Below are 24706 nucleotides of genomic sequence, written 5' to 3'. Positions count from 1 at the left end.
TAGATTGTTTAGTTTTGGAGTCGTTTTTCCATACAGATGCAGCATAGGTTAATATGTACGGATCGTGATGGTTTATTTGTACTATGTATGTGAATATATTATGTTGATTATACCTAGAATGCATCAACTAATGGTGACAAATTAGATTCTTAATAATAGACGAGTAATTTTTATTTGGGAAATTATTCTTTAAATTATTAAAACTTGCTATTTTTTATCAAAAATATAAACAACGAATAACGATTGACTTACATACACTTATAGCTTAAAAGCTGTTAATAATAGAGTACTCGAGCTTTACTCGATAAACGGGACTTATCAACATGCAATTTTATATTACACTCACAATGTTATGTAAGTGCTAAATAAGTATATCATGTTGTGTTTAATTCAAATATCAAGATTGATATGATATGACTTACGTCTTATTCTTAATCTTCAATTAACCTTTCTATAATAAACAATTGGAATCATTAATATAAAAAAAGCAACAAATATGTATTATTGACTTTCATTTTTCCATAAATATAATATTTAATTTTATTGAAATCAAAACATTTCATCAAATAATAACCAATTATCAAGAATTATCCTCCAAAATTTTAATATTTCGATATAAAAATTAATTTAAAAATCACTTTCCGGTATATAACAAAATATTATATTTGACTTTAATAATTACATCAAATGTAATTATTAAAATCAAATATAATATTTTGATTATTATTATTATTATTATCAAAAAGCCATAATTTCAGTACATTCGAATGTCTGACGAATACGATAAAGGAAGAATACCATTTTAGAAAGTTCAAATAAGCCTCAAGATAGCCTAAATGGTAGCGATTAAAACCAAACTACACTTCTTCTTCAGTTTGAGTGCTCCAAATGATGTTCTTATCCCGGGTAAAACCGTTTCGGAAATTATTTCACAGCATAAAGAAAAGTCGTTAACGGGTTTCTATAGAATTTTTCAAAATGAAAAGCGACGAAAACACCTTTTCCCCGTATTATTGCGTAATATTTTAGGACGTTATCATCGTAGAAACAATATTTACTATAAAAATACGGAAAAAAGCTTAATTAAACAACGAAATCCAATAAATATTTTTATATATACATGTACACAGATATTGTATTGTTTCCATTAAACCTAAAAAGACATTAAAGCATACGTTCATTTTTATATATTGAAAATATTTGCTTTGTATATTTAATATCATATATTTCGACGTAGAACTATGTACTATTGGATTGACGTAGAACTACTATTGTCTATTGAATCAATCATACTAGAGATACGAAAATATCGTACAATATTATCTATCATTAAGCAATAAATACTAGACCAGAATGACGTATTTTAACAACAGTGATTAGTCAGTCTGGTGATTTACAGTTAGCCTACAATACATAGTACGTCAAAAATGAATAAAATTGTATATATACACGTAGACACAATACATTTTAATGTATTTTCACTAAGAAAATGCACTATACTGTGTATAATAAAACGAATAAATAAATTAATCTTTGTATAACAGCAGCTTTGGCATTATCATTTCCACTAAAAATCATAAGTCATGACTTTATTTGTTTGTTAATAATATAAACATATCTGGCAAATCCACATAATGTCTTTTATAGTTTAAAAATAAAGTAAGCTATTTTTGAACTACAAATTCAATACCAATATACGGAATAATCTCTTAAAAATTCACATTACATATTTGACGCTTGTTTTCCAGCGAGAAAAGATATTTTCCACTCAAAGAGTTTTCAGCGTGAAATTTACATTTCCATAATATAATCGATTAAAAAAATACCCGTAAATTGTTTACTTTAATGGCATTGAACTCGAAAACAATGAACACATTTAATTAATTCAGCTCGGACGAATCGATTTCACTCGAATGCATTATTTGTTCGCTCGAGGCATTAATACAAATATATTTATCAGTATAATAATACAGAAGAGGTATTATCCAGAATGCTTTTGTGCTGTGTGTGCTATACAATAATTTACATCGACCAACATAATCCCCAACATTTTATGTGATTTATTTCCCTCTTTTGACCGTGTGAAACCGCTGAATGTGCGCTTTTGGAAAATGGCTTGTTTGAAGTCATACATTATGCATCACTTTTTAATAAATTATGTTTTAGACTTGGACTTGATCCCGTTCATATATTATATGCATACATGACTGAAATTTGCTGTATTTATAATAAAGTGTAAATTTTGAAGGGTGAATGTTAATATTCATTTATGGAAGTATTATTTTATATTACGAACGATGTAGTCAGAATTTACTTACGGAACAATAAGTTTTACGTGTTGTCTTCCGTGAAATTTGCTGGGAAAATTGAATTTTCGTGCGCATATGTATCTTCTCTGTGTATTTTAAAGATTATCTCTATATGTGATTCGTAAATGGTAGACAAATCCAAGATTTCCACGAAGTTTTCTTGTAAGAAAATACGAAACGCATTTAATACAACGGATATAATGTTTTTGGTCATATGAAATTACATGTCTTCATTAATTGTTTTATACTATCAATCTTTTCCAATTTTCCTAGGAGGAAAAGTAATTCATTTAACTAAGAGTATATACCTTTTATAAATAAACTTTTCATTGTTTAACTACGAAAATTTAAAAAACAGCCACAGCGTAGTGCATTTGTAGAGGTATTGCATACCAGTAGAGAGGTCATGGGTTCAAATCCCGGCCAATTACATTGATGGCGAGTTCTTGTGGTTATTTAAAAAAAAAGAAAATAAATCGACCGTCTCCTTTTAGAATTTTCCGATTTTTCCAGCCGAATTGTTGTGACGGATCGAATAAATAGGTTTCCTCCACCTTAGCTACTCGCAAATTCGAGCTATTAGCATCTTGAAGTTTTTTGAATCTTAAATGCTGCCTGCATAATGTATTTTTAGTAAATTTGCTGTGTATCAAAAAAATTTGTAAGTTGTCATTAGATATCTATATTGTTTTCTATTTTATTTAATATTTATTTATTTGTTTTTAAAAAATATAAAATCCAATACCTGGGTTATTACGAACATCGGCAAACAATTTGTTTTAGAATAATGGAACATAGCATTATAGAGACATCTATGTATAAATTTTTGATAAACTTACATTGTAGGAGCATTTTTATATAAATCATTAATTTTCGAGATACTGAAAATCTTGAAATTTGTGGACACATTTGTAGCATTTTAATACGAATCAGCTAAATTCTAGATGCTGAAAACTCGGAAAATGCGAGAAATGGGTAAAGGTTGCCAATTTGTTGGAACCCTTACAGTGGAAATCAGATAAATTGGCAAATTCGGATAGAAAACGATTGACCTGGAGTCACAAACCATGTTCTGGCCAGCAGCAACCAGTGAGAACCGAACCAGTGATCACTAGTACATAAATAGAAAAAAAATGCGCAAAAAAAAAAAAAAAACACCCAATCTTTAGCTTTGATTTATTTAAAAACAATATTTATATAAATAAATATACTCCAATTGTCTTTTATACATATACCTTTATTCTATTTTTATTTTACATATATATATATATATATATACCAGGAAGGCTTAACAGTAAGACCCCAATGCGCCTTCCTGAACAATTAATTACATACAATGCAGCATTTTATTATTACATATTATTACATTTTATTATTCGATATGAAGAACACGAAATAACAATTAATTAATTACAGAATTTAAACATAATTTTTAAAAATTGTACATACAATAAATACAGAAGATTTGTGACAACAGGAAAGATGATTTTTTGCCAATTTTGAGGAACCGTTTCAACAATGATCAGATAAAATTGGCGAACTCTGATAAAAAAAGATCGATTTGGAGTCAAAAATATCCCCAAATCTAACCAGCAGTATAGCGGATCGAACCCACTGATCACTTGGTGCTAAACATACACGCTACCATTAAATCACATTGCTGGCTAAATATGTAGGAGTTATTTCTTATAATTAAAAAATGATTTTAATCAAAACGATAATTAATTATGATTTGTTTTTGCAGCATGGTTGAACCGCCAACTTATTTTCCACTCATATATTTCCCATCCCAACATATTTCTCTCTAATTTCCATTTAATACATACAAACCTAAAGGAAAACACTCATTAATAAACAAAAAATCTTGTTTCTCCCTCTTGAAAGCTCGATTTTGCAATTATCGCACACTTCATCCAGATTATCTGCGCATATTGAAAATATTCGATATGATACAAGAGAGCAAATATGTACATACAACCATCGTAATTTCCCAATAATTTGTTTTACGATCTCGTTAGTATTCCTTTCGAATATTTCCATCCAGTGGGTCGTGCAAGGGGTTAACCCTTTATCGATATTCACGCTGGGTTTATTATTTATCCTCTGTTGAACACCACGGGTTGAATATATGCGTACGCATATCCTCACACACAATTATGATGTACATATTATATTTTGTGTCGTTGTGTTCCGATGCAACTAAGGACCGGGACCTGAGAGGGTCTCAATCGATACCCTGCTAAAAATAGGTCCCGAGGAGGTTAAAAGGAAATCTGAGACCACGCCAAATTACACACACCCCTTCCAAGGGTAATCTTCTGCAATTATGTCCAAATCCGAAAAACCGATTAAGAAAATCCGAACGGGCGACTTTTCTTCGAGAACAATTGAAAACGTTTTTTTTTTCGCTGCCGCTTTTCAACACGTTTTCAATTACTTTCAGATTTTAAAATCGTATTTCAAATTCTTTTATATATGTATATATGTACATACTATATAATGGAATTTGGAAATAAAACTTCTAACAAAAGTGAGCTTCCAATATGAACTACGAGTACTTTGTTCAATTTGTAAGGTTGCTGAGATTTTCCGTTTCATTCAATGATTTCCCATTTGAATTTTCTTTAGAGAAATTTCTAATACAACACTTCAGTATTTAAATTTCATTTTATTTCGCAGAACATGAACACTCGCCTTTACAGATCGCTCCAAAGCAACGAGTGCACTTCAACAGATAAAATACAATCAATATACATACAAAAGCATTTTATACAATGCGAATTCATACAAACATCCGCAATGACATTTATGGAGAAATTCTTGCAGCATTTTATAATCAAATTGGCGAACCTCAAGACGTTGAATAGCTTGAGATTAGCAAGAGAGATAGGAAAGGGGATACCAATTTTACAGGAACCGCTTAAATAAAAAAACCGAATTGACAAACTTTGATAGAAAAAGATTGATCTGGAGTCACAAACCAAGATCCAGCCAGCTGCCACTAGTGGGAATCGAACTATGACCATTCTGGTCGAAAGCATAATATGGTAACCACTAGTCTACGCTGCTGGTATATATATACATATATTAAGAAAAAAACATACAAAATAGTCTCACATTAAGCCTACTATGTACATATGTTTAAAAAAAAACATCAATCTGTATATTGTTTTGTGAACTATATACAGATTGTCACAAAAAAAAATATACATATAAGATATATCAAGATATATCACAAAAAAAGCAAACTCTGATACAAATATCCACCTATTTTTATGATTTCAATAATATTATAAAATTAAAATTTTACATATGTACATATGAATTGAGATTTTACTAACTTAGCGGAGACGAATCAATCTTTTCTAAAATCGACCCATTAATTCGAATATAACAATAATTTTTGTTAGTGTCTACTCGTTTACGCGATGTATGTAAGTGTTTTTAAAAAATGTTTTAACTTTTGCAGTTTTTAACTCAATATCTAGTATTAATGTTTATTAGAATCAACATTCAAATATTTTTTTCTATTGGTTGTAATTCTTATTGCTTTAAAATATTTTTAATTAATTATCTAGCGAATTTTAAAAGTCAAAAATACATTATTTTCTCAAACTATCATGCATTTATAGGCCCAGATTTATATTTTACTACGTTTACAAGGATTGACTTTCAATCTTAACATTTTATTTTATTTTATCCGAACGTACTAATTCAAGCGTTAAATTTTTAAGTCTAATTATTTTATAATACTGCCACCTTTGATTAATTGATTAATTTAATACAATTATTAGCTTCAATTTGCGATTCAACATGGTGAATTTTTTATTTTATAATCAATGAATTTCACTTTTTTAACACAATCCAACCGCTATATTTTACGAATGCTTATATTTACTCGTATAATAGCTTTTTTTAAAAGAATTCCTGCTATTAATTTAATACTGCAATATTGAAATTTATTAAGGCTTACTTTTATACCATAATTCAACATATACCTTTTAAAAGCATTAATATTGTATATTTCAAAAGCTCGTTATTCATTCAATATTGCAAAATTTATACTTATTATATGTAAATCGAGAATTTTCTTCATATTCACTGCATATTTAATATATGAACTAAAAATCAATATTTTCTTTAACACTACAAAAATTTCCGATTGAGTTATTTTCATTAAAATCACGCACATACGAGTATATAGTTCATAACTTATAATTACAATTTCAACCGCATACTAATGAACTTTCAATTCGATTAATTAACCATCATATACTCTACTTCAAATGTGTATATTTTAAAATATTAATTAGGTCTTACGTCAAAAACAAAATAATCAATGAGTTTGAAAGTTCGACAGCATGAAAAGTCCCCTCTCTCACCGAAGTGGGGTATGCAAGTGCCCCAATTTTTGCGTTTTTCGTAATAATTATGTGGTTTTCAAAGCTATATACCCTATATTTCTTGTATTCCCAGAATGAACTACAAGAAATCAATTTTAATAGATTTTGTATGATTTAGAAAAGGGGTACATCATAAAATAATACATTTATACATTTCTACGTTCCAAAGTATGAATTAAAGGCAGTAGCGATAAGTCATTTTATTAATTTTATTTATTTATTTATTTAATAGTTTTGAACCATTGTGGCATTACAGGAAGAACCTAATGCGCCACAATGGCCTACATTTGAAAAAGATATAAAAACATGATATAAAAAACAAGTAAACTGTAAATAAAGGAAAAAAGCAAAAGCAGAAAACATAATAAAATAAAATAATAAAAAAAAAGTAACAAAAGGAAAATAATACATCATTCAGAGAGAAAAAAAAAATAACAAAAGTGTAAAAATTAAAAATAAAATCCATAAATCCCATTCTTTGTTTACACTGAACAAAATTAAAATAGTATATAAAAATATACAAACGAAAAAGAAAAAGTAAAATAAAATAAAACAAAATATGAATAAAAAATAAAATCACAGCGAGGCCCAAATGGAAGAGAGTAGATTAAGATTCCACTCATTCATCACATTCAAATTAAGAAAGTAATGATGAGCGCAGGTTACCAGATAAATAATGTGTTTGTGTTTGACTGTTCGCTTGCATATTCTTGTTGATCGATGAATCAATGCGAGAGAAAAAAACAGCCATATTTTCGTAAGCTATTGTTTTCGTCGCTTTTGGCGCGTGGCTATTGAGTCATGCAGTCGCCTGTTGGCCTTACCTATGTGCGTTTGCATGTCGATATTTGTCGTTATTTTTTTAATACAAAAATAGTCAAAAACATGCTATAGGACAAAAACTTTTTTTATGTTGATGTATTAAATGATTAATAAAATATATATTGAACCCATTTGTATTGAAAAAAGCTGTATTTTGATTTAAAAATACTGGGGTCTTACTGGACCCCGGTTCTCGACGCTCCGTCCTTCAAAAGTTCTTCAATAAATCGACCGTTTTCCTTCTAAATATGGACAATGTATATAAATTAAAATGAATATTTAAAATTTGATTCATATGATTGTGTTGTTTATTCCTCAAACAAACGTATAATACATACAAACTTTACCATTTGAATTATCTAAAAGGCTAAGAATAGAAACGTAATAATGTATAATATTTTATTTTCGTTGTTTTCAGATGAAAAAACATGCTTTGTGGAATTCAAATGACGTCAGCGTCGTAGGAACGCCTGCTACACGTAGAAATTAAAAAATAAATTAAAAAAATAGTTTAATTCTACTCTTCGGGGGTGGGAAAGATCTGCATGAGATGGCTGCTCCAGACACTCTCAATTGTCAACGGTAAGTCAAAACAGAATTTTTTATTTTCATTTTCTACAACAATAAGACGTAAATATACATAGCTCTGAAAGAATTCAATTATGTATATTCTATGGCATGAATTTAATTGAATTAATTTATATCGCCCGACAACATTATGTAAACTCACATGCTATAGCATGCTATAGTATTATTATATATTAGGTAGGCTTTCATACAATGTTCCCGAACGTGATTTGAAAAGATATTGATATCTGTATAAATAAAATGCTCCCACAGGTAAAAATATTTATGGATATTTGCCAGATAAAATGAGACCTTTTTGCCATCTAAATAAAAATAGTCATGTTCTTAAAATAATATTTCAATATAATAAATAAAAATAGCAACCTTTTAAGCGCTTTTACTAAATCATCGTCTCATTTAGTTTTTTTTTAATCTTTTTATTAATATGTACATGCATACAATGCCGGTCATTTAAATCGCAACACCTTCAATTTTACACATTATATTTATAGTTTTTAAAAATGGTTCGGTAAAACTAGTCGTTAAAACACAAATTAAATATGTATAATAATGATTATAAAACGTCACAAAACTGATATAATATTTTGTGGAAGTAGTATGATTTAAAAAATAAATTATTTTATTACCATCTACATAGTATAATAGAATTGTAAATAGGTTTTTGTGCTCTTTTTCCTATTATGCTGTAAATTAACGTTTTAATAACATATTATAATTACTAACAAAATTAAATTAAAATTGTAAAATAGGAAATGGTCAGTAGATCAGTAGCTATTAAAATAGATATGAGATGTATTGTGAACATAATTTAGTAATAATAAAGCATTTAAAAATCAAAATGAAATTACCATCTAGTAATACATACAGTAATATAAAATAAAAAGAATACAAATAATTTATATATTGATTTATAAAGTCACACGCAAAATAAAATGGTGACGAATATTCATTTATATATCCTCAACAATTTTTAATATAAATAGCATCTAGCAACTTACATAAAGATTGACATGCACTGATTTATTTTATTTTGAAAACTGTTTTATTTTTCATACGTTATGTTTACAATACATTATAAGTTTATTTTAATAGCTATTATCTGACAGTCATTGTCTACTTTGCTTATTTCTTTTTCGTTATTATATTATGCCACAATGATCTATTAAACTAATTAAACTAACAATAACTATTAAAATAAATTAAATTATTTTAATGTTAGTGTATACAGCATAATACAGTTAAATCAATAATATCAACAACGTACGTATTTTATATTAAAATTTTATTAATAAAAAAATTTCAAAATACGAAACACGAACTCAAAACTGGCAAAAAATAAAAGTCAAATTCTACAGACCGCTATACGCACGAACAATTTTATATTTCTTGACCAAAATGCAATGCGAAACTGAAACGAAATGTAATTGGCCATAGTGGGTTGAGTGGGGGGTGAATTTTACGTAAGTCTCATGCTACATACATATATAGATCGGTTTGAACATAATTTATTTCTACTATAAAATTGAATTCCACTATTGCTTTTTTCCATTATACATTATAATGTAACTGTTTTTTGGGTTTGGTGATTATTGGTCACAAAGCGCTCGCCAAAAAGTCACTAAAAACTCTATAACGGAACATCTGGCAGCTGAAAAGTCCATCATACTAACGCTAACTATCATACTAACAAGAACTCGAGTGCGAAATATTCCGTATTCGCGGTTTTCATGGCAAAAATTGTCTTTTGGGCGATCTTAATGTGACTAATCATCCAATTACCGTTTTTTGACTGCAGAAATGAATACATTTAAATGAATTTCAAACTCTATCCTTTAATTTTATCAAAGCCATTGAACCACTGCTATCTAACTGATTTTCATCTATGTATATACAATATATAGCCAGCAGTGTGGCTTAATAGTAGCATGTATGTTTAGCACCAAGTGATCATGTGAGTTCAATCTGCCATCCTGCTGGTTAGATTTGGGGGTATTCGTGACTCCAAATCGATCGTTTCTTATCAGAGTTTGCTAATTGGAAAAGACTTCGATAATGGTTTGATGTAGTTTATTGAAATGTAAAATTTGCACGTGGTGGGCCAGCGGAGCGTACGGAACACAAGCTGTCCGTACGCCGTCTACTCGGTGACTCTGTCGACCGTCGCGTATTTCCGCTTGGGCCGACACTAATGCCAACTCGTCAATAATGCCAATCGACAATCAGTTAATAAGACTGTTTGCCACACGTCATTACAAAAGTCGGAACATAGTCCCACATAGGAAAACTGTTGAACAATACAGTTATTCTACAGAGTTACAGCATTACTGACGAGTCGTTTACAATAAATCATAGCTCTTAAAATAATTAAATAGAGGGTGAATAATGAAACCTTTGCCTCATCCAGTGTGAGGATAAAATCAATTTATTGGTTCAGTAATATTTCAACTTATAGGTATACCTCTGGTGAATGTTGTTTCTATTTACATTAAAATTTTTGAAATCTCCTTTGAAGCTGTGAATAAGCATTACAAGATAAGTTTACTTTAAAGAAGAGAGAGTGGACTGTATATGGTTTAAAACTTAAGCATTCCTCATCTTGATGTTAACTTAGACAATACAATGTTGACACTGTTACAGTTGTCAAGACAGATCAGCTATTACCGATCAACTAAACTTGATTAGTGAGTGTAATGCTCCTAAGTTAACTTGATTTCATCAACAAGTAGCACAAACATTGCTAAATTAAAAGTAAATTGGAAAGTCATTCATTCATTCCTACAAGCAGGAAATGAAGGCGAACTATGATTATAGATGTCTCTACGTTAAACATCGAAATGTTCAGTATTATAATATTTACTTATTCTATGATTCACATAAATACTATAAACAGTAAGAGTTAACTTATGTTTTCATAACAAGAAACATAAGACCTGCGGATGACTCCCGGCAGGTCATAATTAAGTAGACATGAAATAATTTAAGATGCTCCATTAAGTGTGGCTTGGAGACTAACATTAACAAATCATGAATCTAATTTTAACTGTCAAATTTGAACAGTTTATTTTAAACTCGGATATAATCCTTCCGAGTGATGACATGAGACAAGTCTTATATTATAAAGACAAAATGATTAGATTAAATTCGGAGATATATACTGCCGAATGTTAAAATGAAAATAGCTTAAATTATACACACAACACAATTAAAGTGAATTACGGAGTACTACTATTAACATTGAATGATTTAAACTCATGATTACATCTAATAAGTAATATGAGTTGGGGGTAGTGTCTTCGGGTTAAACTAAGCTACCGAAGTTGACGGAATTGAAGCTGCTGTTTCTCCTCCCTCTTGCTGATCTTCCTTCCTGTCAAGTGGTCCTTGTGGTAGAATCGGCAATGGCGCCACTAGATGACTGGACCGACGAAACTCTCCGCTGGCAGTAAAGACGTCGACGACTCGAACTCTGCCATCTGGTCCGGGATACAATTTAGTGACTCGACCCAAGACCCATCGGGTTGGCAGCATGTGTTCCTCCTTTAACAGGACCATTTGACCCACACTCAGATTGTTGCTCGAGTCCTTCTTCCATTTGTGTCGTAACTGCAAAGAATGTAAATATTCCGCCGACCAACGTTTCCAAAATGCTGCTGTGGTCAATTGTATCTGAAGCAGATTGGCATGGACATTAGTGTTATATTTAACCTCCATTGGAAGAGCGAGTAAGGATCTGCCAATTAAGAAATGTCCAGGTGTGAGGGGTAAAAGGTCTAGTGGATCCGAAGACAAGGGACTAAGAGGACGGGAATTCATGCAAGCTTCTATTTGAGTCAATACCGTACAAAATGATTCGAAATTTAAGGTGGTGGCCTTTAACACCTTGTTTAAATGAATCTTCATGGATTTAACCGCTGCTTCCCACAGCCCTCCCATGTGAGGCGCCCTTGGCGGGTTAAACTTCCAACGAATCCCTTCGGAGGCTACATACCGTAGTAGCTTCTCCTCATGAGGACGTTCGTAAATTAATTTTACTAAATTAACGAGTTCACGACTTGCACCGACAAAATTAGTAGCATTGTCGGAATATATCGTATTGGGCCTGCCACGTCTGGCTACGAATCTTCTTAAACAATTTAAGAAATTTGAACTCGTTAAGTCTCCGACAAGTTCCAAGTGAACTGCCTTACTGGAAAAACACACAAAGACACAAACGTAACCCTTAATTATCTTAGAATTCTTATTGCAACCACTCTTCACAGGAAAAGGTCCTGCGAAGTCTATCCCCACATGACTGAAAGGAAAATTCGCAGTGGTACGTTCAAGCGGGAGTAATCCCATTAATCTATTGTGTGACAGTGGTTTATTTCTGAAACAAATGACACATGAACGCACCACTCCTTTGACAGTATTATGTCCGGCCAATGGCCAATAGGTCTGCCGCAATAACGACAGTAAGGCTTGAGTACCCAAGTGAATATATTTCAAGTGCGCATCTCGGACAATCATGTGTGTAAGTTTATGCTTATTTGACAAGATAATGGGTGACGTTGATAGAGTTGTTCCCAGAGGAAGTCTACTTCCAACACAAATTAAATTCTCGTGGAATAGAGGGGACAATTTAGCTAATTTACTGCTACTGGGAATTGGATGTCCCTTGCTCAGCAAACGATATTCCAATGGAAATGATTCCATTTGCGATAACCTAATCAAATTATTTAAAGCATCATTTAATTCTAAAGCGGACGGTTCGTTATTTTCTTTAACGTTTAATTGTTTATTCCTTAGTGGCCGACGAACATATGATAAAACTCGAAGGAGTCTTGGAAGATGAGAATATTTATCTATCTAATTATTTTCCCTCACAAGGGTAGCGTTAGTGACTACCCTTCTCTCTGGAAGATCTATTGTGATCTCAGGAGGTCTTCGAGGCCATCGTGATTCATCTAATTTCAACCAACTAGGGCCGTCCCACCATAACGAATTATGATTTAATTGTACATTTTTATTTTTCTCTGCTATTTGAATCTGTCGGTACATCTGCTTAATATCCGCAGTAATCACGTATTTATGGAGTCGAAAGTTGAGTAGTAAACTTAACAAATCTGATTGGACACTAGGTCCCACCATCAAAATATTATTTAGTGAGATATTGGACGTTGTCTTTGCGGACGCATCAAAAACTACACGATATTTAGTGGTAAGGCTAGACTCCTTAACTACGACGTGATGAGGTGAATAACAATGAACCTCATGTGCCTCCGGAGGTTCACACTCTGACATATGTCCTGAATTTATGTACTCTTCTAAAACTTTATTGTATTCCATTTTTAAATTATTATTGGCTAAAAAACGTCTTTCCAAAGTTTTGTGTCTTTTCTCCGCAATGTGCAATGAACTTCCTAATACTACCGGGGAATTTTTATATGGTAAAGCTACACAAAATCTACCGTTTTTATCTCGTGATGTGTGTGCTTGGAAATGTTCCTCACATCTTTTCTCCTCAAGAGATTGATGTTTTACCATAGGAACCTGGTCTATCATCCAAAAGTTTTGAATGTGACTGTCTAATTGACTTAAGCCTATGTGGCTCTTCCCTGGAGCATTATTTACTTCGGGATATGGACCAACTATTGTCCATCCGAATTCGGTATCCTTTAAGATAGGCATACCTTTTCCTAACTGGATGGTTCCTGCTTTCATAGCATGAACGCAAATCTCGGCGCCGAGCAATAAATCGATTGGCGTCGGTTTATTCCAAAGGGGATCTGATAACTTGATTCCCGCTGGTATTGAAATTAACTGTTGATCCAGTTTCACAGTTGGAATTTCGCCAGTAATTTCTGGTAATACCAAACACAACACTTTGGTTGAGTAATTAGTGGTTGAAGACCTTATGGTCACCTTGGTGATGTGACGAATGCTACTTTCTTGATTAGCGATACCTACAATTTTTTGAGAGATTTTCTCTAACTTGAAGTTATTCTTCTTAGCGAAAGATGTGGTAACATAGTTGACTTGTGAGCCGGAATCTAATAATGTGCGACCCTTAACGACCGTTCCATTGGACGTTATAATGTCTACTTGTACCGTCGGTAAAATTATCTCCCTTTGAGAGAAATGAGTAGAATGAGCATTAATTGACTTCCTTCCCGTATTATTGGAACTAAATGTATCGTCCTGATGCAACAAAGTGTGATGGTTTTGTTTGCACCTTAAGCAATTATAGTTAGACTTGCAATTTGTTATCTTATGCGATGAATTTAAACATTTAAAACACATGTTATTAGATTTAACGAATTCATTTCTTTCCATACTGGATTTTGCTTTGAATTTATCACATTTGCCTATGAAATGATTATTTCGACAGAATGCGCATGCGTTTACCTTACTTGATGGGTTTTTGTTCGCGACATGAGTTCTCATGATTCTTTGACGACTATGAGGGAATTCCTTCACCGTAGTTACAGATGCAGTAGATTGTAATACATTACATCTATTCTGCAAGAATGTCTCTAAACTTTCATATGGTGGCATTTCTCTGCTAACCAGCGATATTTCCCAGTCTCTTACTATATTAAAAGGTAATTTCCTTAGAACTAAACATGTTACCCATGGATCTAAAATTTCTCTCGCGTAACCCAACGATTCAATGTTTTTAATACACACTGTTACCTGATTCAATAGATTTCTCAATTCGATATGTGATTCTCTTGTGATTAATTTTAAGTCACAAAGTGAATTAATCCTAGTTTTGAGATTAAGTCTTGGTAAATTATATTGCTTGTCTAAAATACTCCAAGCTATTTCGTAACTGTCTGAGCTAATATCTAAACCTGATACAGCTGCCAAAGCGGGACCGATTAAGGATTGATGCAAATATTGCAATTTCGTGACATTCGAATATTCCGTTTTGTTTCCTATTATATTCTTAAAAGCTTGTTGAAACGATTGCCATTCAGATGGATCTCCCTGAAATGTGGGAATGGTTAGCGTCGGTAACTTATCTCTAGCAAATTTAATTGTTGCTTGCTCTACCTTCAGTTTACAATCTTGAATGGATTGTCTCTCTAATGCTGCTTTAAGATTTTGAATTGTCATTGTGATTATGTAGAACTCTTCGTCTATTTGATCCGCCTGCTCTATATCTGTGATGTTGTCTAAATACTCATAATGGAGTTTTTGGAGATAGTCGTATGCTTTTTCAATAAATTGATACTGTCCTTCATTTATTTCGGAGATTCTGTCTATTTTCTCCTGTAGTCTTTTAAACGCGCCCGAATACCTTAATTCTATTGACGTCATTGTAACTTCTACTTTATTTTCTTTCGCTAATGTTTTTATCGATTGAGTCTGACTTCGAGTCTGATGTATTCTAGAGCTTGACCTGTCTCTAATAGGTTCTACGTCCCTAGTTGGATTTCGACCTTTATGCGACTGGGAAGTCGAAGCTTCTATTACCTCGTTTTCAGCACTTGACATTTGTTTCAGAAAGTTGCACTATTTCGTCTCATAAATACAGTTATTCTCTACTATAGCTGTCAATTGAACTATTCGTAGAGATAAGGTAATAATATTCAATGATTAACCGTGAATCTTAATATTCTACTTTAACTATTATCACCAGAATCTATCCAACATATTTTGGAAGAAATAACAACCCTAAATTGGTGGGTGCTTGATTTAAACCACTTTGGGGCTACAAGTCTTGTGATTTATTTTAAATCACCACTGTTTCATCACACATTATGAAACAAAGAGATCTACCGATGTATGAATATGCCGGTATGTACTTGATTTAATCCACTTTGGGGCTACAAGTGTAATTCCACATTTATCGTGGAAGGGGGGGGGGGGGAGGGTGTTTCTACACACATTAAGAAACAAAGATCTACCGATATGAATATACCGGTATGTACTTGGTTTAAGCCACTTTGGGGCTACAAGTATAATTCCACATTTATCGTGGAAGGGGGGGGGGGGAGGGTGTTTCTACACACATTAAGAAACAAAGATCTACCGCTATGAATATACCGGTATGTACTTGGTTTAAGCCACTTTGGGGCTACAAGTATAATTCCACATTTATCGTGGAAGGGGGGGGGGGGAGGGTGTTTCTACACACATTAAGAAACAAAGATCTACCGATATGAATATACCGGTATGTACTTGATTTAATCCACTTTGGGGCTACAAGTATAATTCTCCACGTGCTTTGCTAATTTTACACTACATCTGATTTTACACTTTTAATACGAAATTCGATGCGACCGATGAAACATTCCTTCGTAGCGCGATATTATTTTATACAATCGCGTTAATTAATTGTTATACTTTAAAACATATTTTAAAAACTGACCTACCCACATGATTGCCTTTTGAACAGATTGCCTGAGATTGAATACATTCACTTACTTGAATATCCTTTACGATGTTTATGTGATCGTTCCGATAATTTTGGATTACCTCTGTGTCCCATGCGTCTTTGTAGGTTATGTTTTTATTTATATATTTTCTGCGTCAATCACGCGGTCATGTACCTCTGTACATCAATCAATATATTGCTGAAATAGAAGCAAACATGTTATTAGTATTGGAAAGGTATGGATAGTAACAAAGGAACGATACCGATTTCTTAATTGACATCCATTTTTTCTCGACCACGTTTTTTCCTATTGGTTTGTCCGTTTGGTGTTGTGGCCTAGGTTACTGGTGTCCGGTTCGAAGTGACCATCATGGAAAAGACTTCGATAATGGTTTGATGTAGTTTATTGAAATGTAAAATTTGCACGTGGTGGGCCAGCGGAGCGTACGGAACACAAGCTGTCCGTACGCCGTCTACTCGGTGACTCTGTCGACCGTCGCGTATTTCCGCTTGGGCCGACACTAATGCCAACTCGTCAATAATGCCAATCGACAATCAGTTAATAAGACTGTTTGCCACACGTCATTACAAAAGTCGGAACACTAATTTTATCCGATCATTGTTGAAACGGTTCCTCAAATTTGGCAAAAATACATCGTTTCTATTGTCACAAATCTTCTGTATTTATTGTACGTACAATTTGTAAAAAATATGTACAAAACTAAAATCTATAGAAGTCTCAATGGATTAATTCTGTAATCTGCGAATTATTGGCTATTTGCAGGTACTATATCTGCAACAGGCGCAAAGCTTTCTGCGCATGCGCGTGAACTGTCACTATCAGCGTGTTTACTGTTAAAATTTGTTTTAAGCCTCTTAAAATTTAGTTTGAACTCGTAAAGTGACGTAGAGTAAAAAATATAATCCAAATTAGTTATATTATTAATATATTATTGATTGTTAGAACATTATTATCATATACAACGTATAATACCTACATACAAGTACAAGCCGCGAACTAGCTAAATGATATAAATATATTATAATAACGTGCGAAATTTATTTGCCTCATGTATAATGAACGATTGATTAAACAAGTCTAGCATACATTAAATGTAAGAAATTATTTTTATTTTATTTTATTAATTGAAAAATCAACAGACAGGATGTACAGAGATAGGTATAAAAAAAAAACAAAAAGTAAATAAATAATATATGTAACATCCGAGTCCAATAATAGATTTTTACAAAAATGAAAAAGATAAATATAAGGAAAACAAATTAAAAAGTAAAGAATAAAGGCATGACAAAATATGTAGTACATAGCATAATTAAACTATAGTATTAAAATATTTGGAAAAGGTTATAAGATAGAATATAAGAAGAAATTGAAATTTACAAATATAAAACAATATATTATATTCGGATTATAAGTTCACACTCATTAGCAGAAGGCTTTGCGCCTGTCGCAGATATAGTACCTGCAAATAGCCAATAATTTGCAGATATAGTACCTGCAAATGGCCAATAATTCGCAGATATATTACCTTCAAATAGCCACAACCATTAATTAATTAATTGTTATTTCGTCTTCTTCAGCTTCTGGCAATACAGTGATTAATGTAATAATAAAATGCTGCATTGTTTGTAATTAATTTTCCAGGAAAGCGCATTGGGGTCTTCCTGTCAAGCCTTCCTGGTATATATCTATGTAAAAATAAAAAAAATAAAAACGAAAGCTCCCCAGATTACGCACATTAGTTTATGGTAGAGATGTCTAGCTTTTAGTGGGCCACATGCGGTCCACAAGCCTCACTTTTCACACCGCTGTTTCAAGAGCAAGCAATCATTCAACTGGAGCTTTTACCGTAACATGTCGATGGTAAAAGTCACTTAGGAAAGTAAAAAAGCGTTTGATTCGAGCATCGCGTGCGACGACTACCCGTTGGGGAAATCTACGAGCAAGCAAAAGCTTGACTCGCAAATTGAAATTCCAAAGAGTGGCCGAACATAATGGTTCCATTTACTTATATCCTACTATGCTTTTGTTCACAGGGTGTTCAAAAAATCCTCACCGAACAACAAGCTGACTCTGTACCTGTGCTCGAGAGACCTCGTCATCGAAAATGGAGTCATCGACAAACTGTACGGAGTCTTGTGCGTCGACCAGGACTTGTCGGAGTCGAAGAAAGTTTTCGGTCAAGTGACGCTTACTTTCAGGTAAGTGTGTGTTAAAACTTTATGTAAGCCTCTCTGAAATATTTCTCGGAGATTTTTAATAACCGGCCTTTCGACAGTTCGCGTTTATTTTTCGGAAAATGCTTGAGAATTTTCACCCGACTGCCGACTCAAGTATGTCGAGTGGTCGTAAAAATCGTAATTGAAATTTTTCTTTGTAGTTTTTCCTGGATCGTTTTGAACTCTGACCCCCACGGGCAATTCGTCTTTTCGCTACGTATTTTATTTATATAATAATATCACTTGCACTTTCGGCTTCATTGTGCCGGATTAAAAATACCTGATACCACAGTTAAGCCTATTTTTAATTAAATGAAAATACGGATTATCCGTCCTTTTATACCAATACCGTACGCTTGGAAAAAATACAAACAGATAAACGGTAGAGTTGGCATTCATTACCTTCTTTTATAAATGTTAGGTAAAATCTTCTTTGTTATATGTATTATTAATAAATTATAAAACAGCAAAAAATAATAATTGAGCCTTAAAAGAACATATTCCTTAATAATAATGCATTGACCTTTGATACATGTATTAAGAAAAAAATTAAAACTATGAATTATATTAGAAATAAATGCATATATTACATATATTAAATCATTTTGTAAAGCTAATAATATGCGTCAGATAATTTCATGCATGAATGTTAACAAAAAGCACACACTCAAAATTAACGCATTTTCTCATTGAATTTTCCGCTCTTCGCGGAAAATTGGATTGACAATTTTCAGATGAATGTAATTAGATATTCATAAAATAAAACAATATACATATCCATGTGTATTTTATATATGAAAATAAATAATATATATTTAAATAAAACATATTCATAAATATGTAGGTACACTTTATATATGTATATATGTACGTAGTTGTTACTTTCGAGAATATGCACTAAATTAAGCTTTTAGTTTTCTATAAATTATGCATTGTTTTCAGAGTACGAGAAAAACTTTTGGGAATCGACCCATCCTAAAAATATCCAGGAAAATTTGAGCTCAAATAAATCTACCTCAAAGAAATCCACCGCATAAATCTAGTCAATAGAAAAATAAATCTCAAAAACAGTGGAAGATAAACTCTTTCACTCGCTACGTAAAAATATTTACGAACCTTTATTTTGACATAAAACTACATATATTCATCTCACGTTAGCAATACCAAGAAATGTTGGCCATAAAATCGGAAAAACTCAGATTACCAATATCTATATGTTTCAATAGAGCAAAAATATATCTTTGTATCAGTATAAATTAGTTTACCTATTGACTTACAATGCATCAAAGTTATGCTTACATATATATTAAATACTTCTATTATCTTTTGAAGTGTAATCTTCACTAGCGATTAATGGAACAAGAAATGGTTATGGAAAGAAATAGCGTAATAAAAATGGTTTAATCGTTTTCATTTCTAAAATGAGTGGTAAATTCATATACGAGTTTAGTAAGTATAATTAACGTATCAAATTTACTATAAATAGTACATAAAGCGTAAATGACATCTTATATGACAGGAAAACCGTTTATAAATGCCATAGCGGTAATGCGCATTCAATCAACTGTTAGTTTTATTAAATCTGTATTTTTTTATTTTTTATTTTATTTTATTTCAATGAATCATGCACACTTGCCAAATAGATTTCATCAAAGCGGCGACTGTGCTAAACAGATTATGAATCGACCAATTATATATTACATACATATATTAAATACATAATTATTACATATAACTCAAAATGTAAATCGAAACAACACCTGATATCTATGGTCAGACATTACTGTACATCGTAAACAATACGATCAATATAATTTTCCATGTAACAATACGATTTTCACATTCAATAAAACTGTTTGACACGAAAAATAGTTTAGAGACGAGATATGACTTTTCTTATAGATCTATGCCCAGTAAATACGAATCTGGTAATAAAAAAATGTTGATTGGCTTGAAATTCGGAGACATATGTGTTTTTTAAATCGCGCCATTTTTCTATATCTTGGTGTTGTTCGGTCGATGTCTCAAAATCTGTCAATTTCCTGTTCAAAATGAATATTGAATTCTATATTCGGGTAGTTTATCTTTAATTTGTAGTACTTTTAAGCTTTCAAATCTCTCTAAGTAGTCGTCCAGTTCAAATCAAAAGTCAAAAGTACGTATTTTCACTTACGATTTTTTCCCACTGTTAATGCTATTTTATATTGATTATTTTCTATTGAAACATGTTTATTGGGATAATGTTCTGGCCACACTATTTTTTATTCGTTTAAAAGAGTTAATTGGAAGTGTGCTGAATTTTAAATTGGTAAAATTGTGAGCTAAAATCTCGTACTAGTATGTATTTACTCGTATTTACTCGAATCTGAATTGAATTAATAGGAATAATATATTAAATTGTCTTTATATGAGAATTAAATAAAATTCCACTTAGAAAAATTATATTTCGACTATTCTTGTGGATTACAAAAATTCTATTGATAACTGGCTTACCTTGATAAAATAAACGAATTTATATTTTATTAAAACACATAAACGTTCATATGTATATTTGCTATCTATACAACTCTATAACATTTCATATAACAGAAATGAACAGAAAAACCAAAACCTATTAATAATTCCTTACCCAAAGCTCCAAAACCAGATCGACACTTACGAAACCTCACACTCAGCACACTAATTAGAAGACCGTTCGCTTCAAGATGCCATCCACCACTACAGCCTCTCTCGCTGTCATTAAATGAAGACTTGTAGGGCTGTACACGGAAAAAATAATATAAAAAATACCAACGAAAGCGAAAAAGAGACCCCTGGGTGCAACCCAAGCTAGCTAAGTGTTGTTTACGCATTCTAATTGTATACAGTACCGTATCGACCGGGCTGTTTGTGTCCCTTTCCCGAAATTGTCTCCGTTTGACCGTGTAATTTGGTCGCCGAGGCCACAAATGGACCGGTCACTTTGACTTTTGGGACGACCCGCAAAACGAACCTTTCAGAGCCCCCTTGAAACTTTCAAAATCGAATTTACGAGCTCATCCGTCTCTTCGCTCCACTCATAACGCACACATGTCAGCGAAAGTCGATATTTTTGGAGGTTCGAAATTGAACGATTGAATTTATTGGGATTTCGTATGAATAAGCATGCTCTATTATATAATAAAACTTTCTAATATTTTCATCCAAAACGTATCTATGCGAAGTTTTTGGAATTCATGAATGGAACTACTGCGTACTATTAATATTAATTATATATTCTATATAAAAATAATTGTAAATAGGTTTTTGAGCTATTTTTCCTATTATGCTGTACATTAACATTAGAATAATATAATACTATGATTACTAACCAAATTAAATTAAATTATAAAATAGAAAATGATCAGTAGATCAGTAGCTATTAAAATAGATATAAGATATATTGTGAACATAATTTCGAAATAATAAAAAGCATTAAAAAATCAAAAAAAATATTCTATATAATCATAGGAATAACCCAAAGTTAAATAAATAGCATTTAATTTCTGATTCAACCTTCCATATGGCGTTGTATGATACAAAGATTAAATCTTAATTCCTAGTACCGCGGTTTGTCTTAAAGATAAAGCTTCAGCAAACACAAGGCGAACCCTTTATCTCACAATATATGAAACATAAATAGAACATGAGCAAAAGTTTCCATTGTAAAATGAATGAAGCGAGCCATCATTCGAAAACCCTTGCACCGACCCGTCGAAATGATGACATCATTAAAAGAAAGTCTAAAAATATACGACATCGCGCTCAAACTATGTATATTTACGTTCTTAAAAGGTGGGCATACTTACATTTAGTCTACCGTAGTTTTGTTTTTCCGAAGAAAACCCACACCGGAATTTTCCGAGACCGATCCGAATATATTTAGATTTCAAGACGGATTTCATTTTACTCGACTTCAATGTTTGATTATTTAATTTTGCCTTTTTCGTGTTTCGCGTTTGATAATGTTTTAATGCAAAAAATACACTTTTATTTGAAGATGAAAATTTCCAAATTTGGACTTTATGAGCCTTTGATGTTCCACGTTTTATTTCTGTTTCGAAAACTCTTCCATCGCTCTCTCAGAGTAATTAGCGACTAATTGAGGTACATCTCGATTCGTGACATGCTTTTAACCTATTAGATAATATGCCTGGAAACTGGTTATACAACCCAAAATATACGTAAACAACATTCTCAAGGTGAGCATAAGCGATTTTCTACTAAAGCTTTTACTGCTCCTGGTATTTATATAACAACAAAAAAATTATATATTTTCATATTACAGCATTGAACTATAAAACGAATGTGCGTTCCGTTTATTTTCAGATGTATTTGTATTCAATATAAATAAATCAAACCCACAGCTAAGATTTTTTTACAGATCTTGACTGTTTTGCATTAAAAATATGACTACTTAATATGCAATTGACAATCTTGAGCCATTATCGTTTAATTTGATTAATTGTAGCGGGATTTTGTTCAAAACGCTATTTAATTTCAGTTAATTACGATCGCAACACGCCCTTTAAACGGCTTTTTTATCGCAGTAATGAAGTTTGATTACTTTTACATTTATACAAATTAAAAACAGAGAAACGTGTCGGAACTGGGAAATAATTTAAAATGCGACAAAAATACTGCCGAGCTTATTTTTAATATGCGTAAATATTTTTTCAACGGAACAATAATCTCTCAAAACAAAAACACTTTAAATAATAAATGTATAAAAATAAACAAGCTATATGTATACATACACTTGTATTATAAATAAAATTCATTAAAACATCTATAGTATGATAAAAATTTAAGCAAAAACGTTTTATTTTCAAATATGTAAGTGGCTTAAGTATTAACAAAGCAGAATCATATTTCAAGTATGATTTTTTGAACATTTTTATGGAACATTTAAAAAAGTTACATTTAAAATATTATATTATATGTTCTTATATTTACATTAAAAAGAAAAGAAAACTTCTACATACAATTTGCAACATAATATGTTATGGCTTATGTCTGAAGTGAAATTTTGTATCAGTTATCGAAACATTGACTTCGCCCACAGATTATATTTATTCTCCCAATATTATGATAATAGACAAACTTTAACGTGATGTATAAACTTTGAAGCATCCAGATATGTTATTAAGCCAACTATATCCATTATGTGTAATATAATAGAGTCGTCTGCTTCCAAAATGAACCGAAGCTAATTTAAAAGGCGTGCAACGAATTTTCCGACTAGTATACCTACATATGTATATAAATTACGTGGCAAAATAGAGAAGTCACGTATAGAAATTTTACGCAAAAAAATAAGCTACGTACTGCTTTTTATGTTCGAATATTAAAAATGATATAAATTTATGTGCGACTCGGTTATTATGGGGTTCGCCTGTTATTATTTGTGTGTGCGCGCTATAAAGCCTACCTTTACGTCCCGATAGTAAAATATGTAGTTAGGTGGTCCAAAATATCCCGTGTTATAATGGTAGCTTTAATTTTAAGGGTGAATGTGTCCCTTGTCGATTATTCGGGGTGAAGTTCAAGGCTATTTATAATTTTCGCAAAAGGAAGCGAGGCGAAGAAAATTATTGTTGTATGGAGCTTGGTGGAAGTGCTCACACTAGGCGAAAGCTCAATGAATTCAATTTTTAAATGAAAATTTTTAATTTATTTCTTTAAACTATAATAATAATACATAAAAAAACGGATGCGATGTATATACATATATAGGCATGTGGTGGACGCCAGTATGGAGATTTCAAAAAAACAAATTTTAGAATACCAGGAGTATACATATGTTGTGCTTATTTAATAAAATAAATACACCCGAACGAGGCGGACAACCAATCAGCGTGAAGTGGACTAAAACGCTTGACCAATTAGAGCAACGACGATACATTTTGACCAATGGGTGTATTTTAAGCATCCGTTATAGGGATGTGGCGTGAAGAGCGATCATG

General features: G+C 31.8%; 1 protein-coding gene and 1 long non-coding RNA gene across 2 annotated transcripts in view; one reads left to right on the top strand and one right to left on the bottom strand.

The window, feature by feature from the left end:
- Positions 1–24706, top strand: part of LOC143918240 (phosrestin-2-like) — a 112308-nt gene that overhangs the window by 39674 nt on the left and 47928 nt on the right. Inside the window, exons 2-3 of the mRNA XM_077440019.1 lie at positions 7953–8116; positions 18540–18704. Of these exons, the coding sequence (XP_077296145.1) occupies positions 8085–8116; positions 18540–18704 (197 nt within the window). The 5' untranslated portion in view covers positions 7953–8084. The remainder of the gene's footprint in view (positions 1–7952; positions 8117–18539; positions 18705–24706) is intronic.
- Positions 10158–16986, bottom strand: LOC143918242 (uncharacterized). The gene is made up of 2 exons (XR_013261104.1): positions 16535–16986; positions 10158–11788 (listed from the first exon to the last, which is right to left on the bottom strand). It is a non-coding gene; the product is annotated as an uncharacterized LOC143918242 (long non-coding RNA).

The sequence above is a fragment of the Arctopsyche grandis genome, chromosome 10 (genome assembly GCF_051622035.1).
Source record: "Arctopsyche grandis isolate Sample6627 chromosome 10, ASM5162203v2, whole genome shotgun sequence".
Classification (NCBI taxonomy): Eukaryota; Metazoa; Arthropoda; class Insecta; order Trichoptera; family Hydropsychidae; genus Arctopsyche; species Arctopsyche grandis.
The sequence above is the reverse complement of the archived record's forward strand: the minus strand, read 5'-3'. Positions and strand labels throughout refer to the sequence as shown.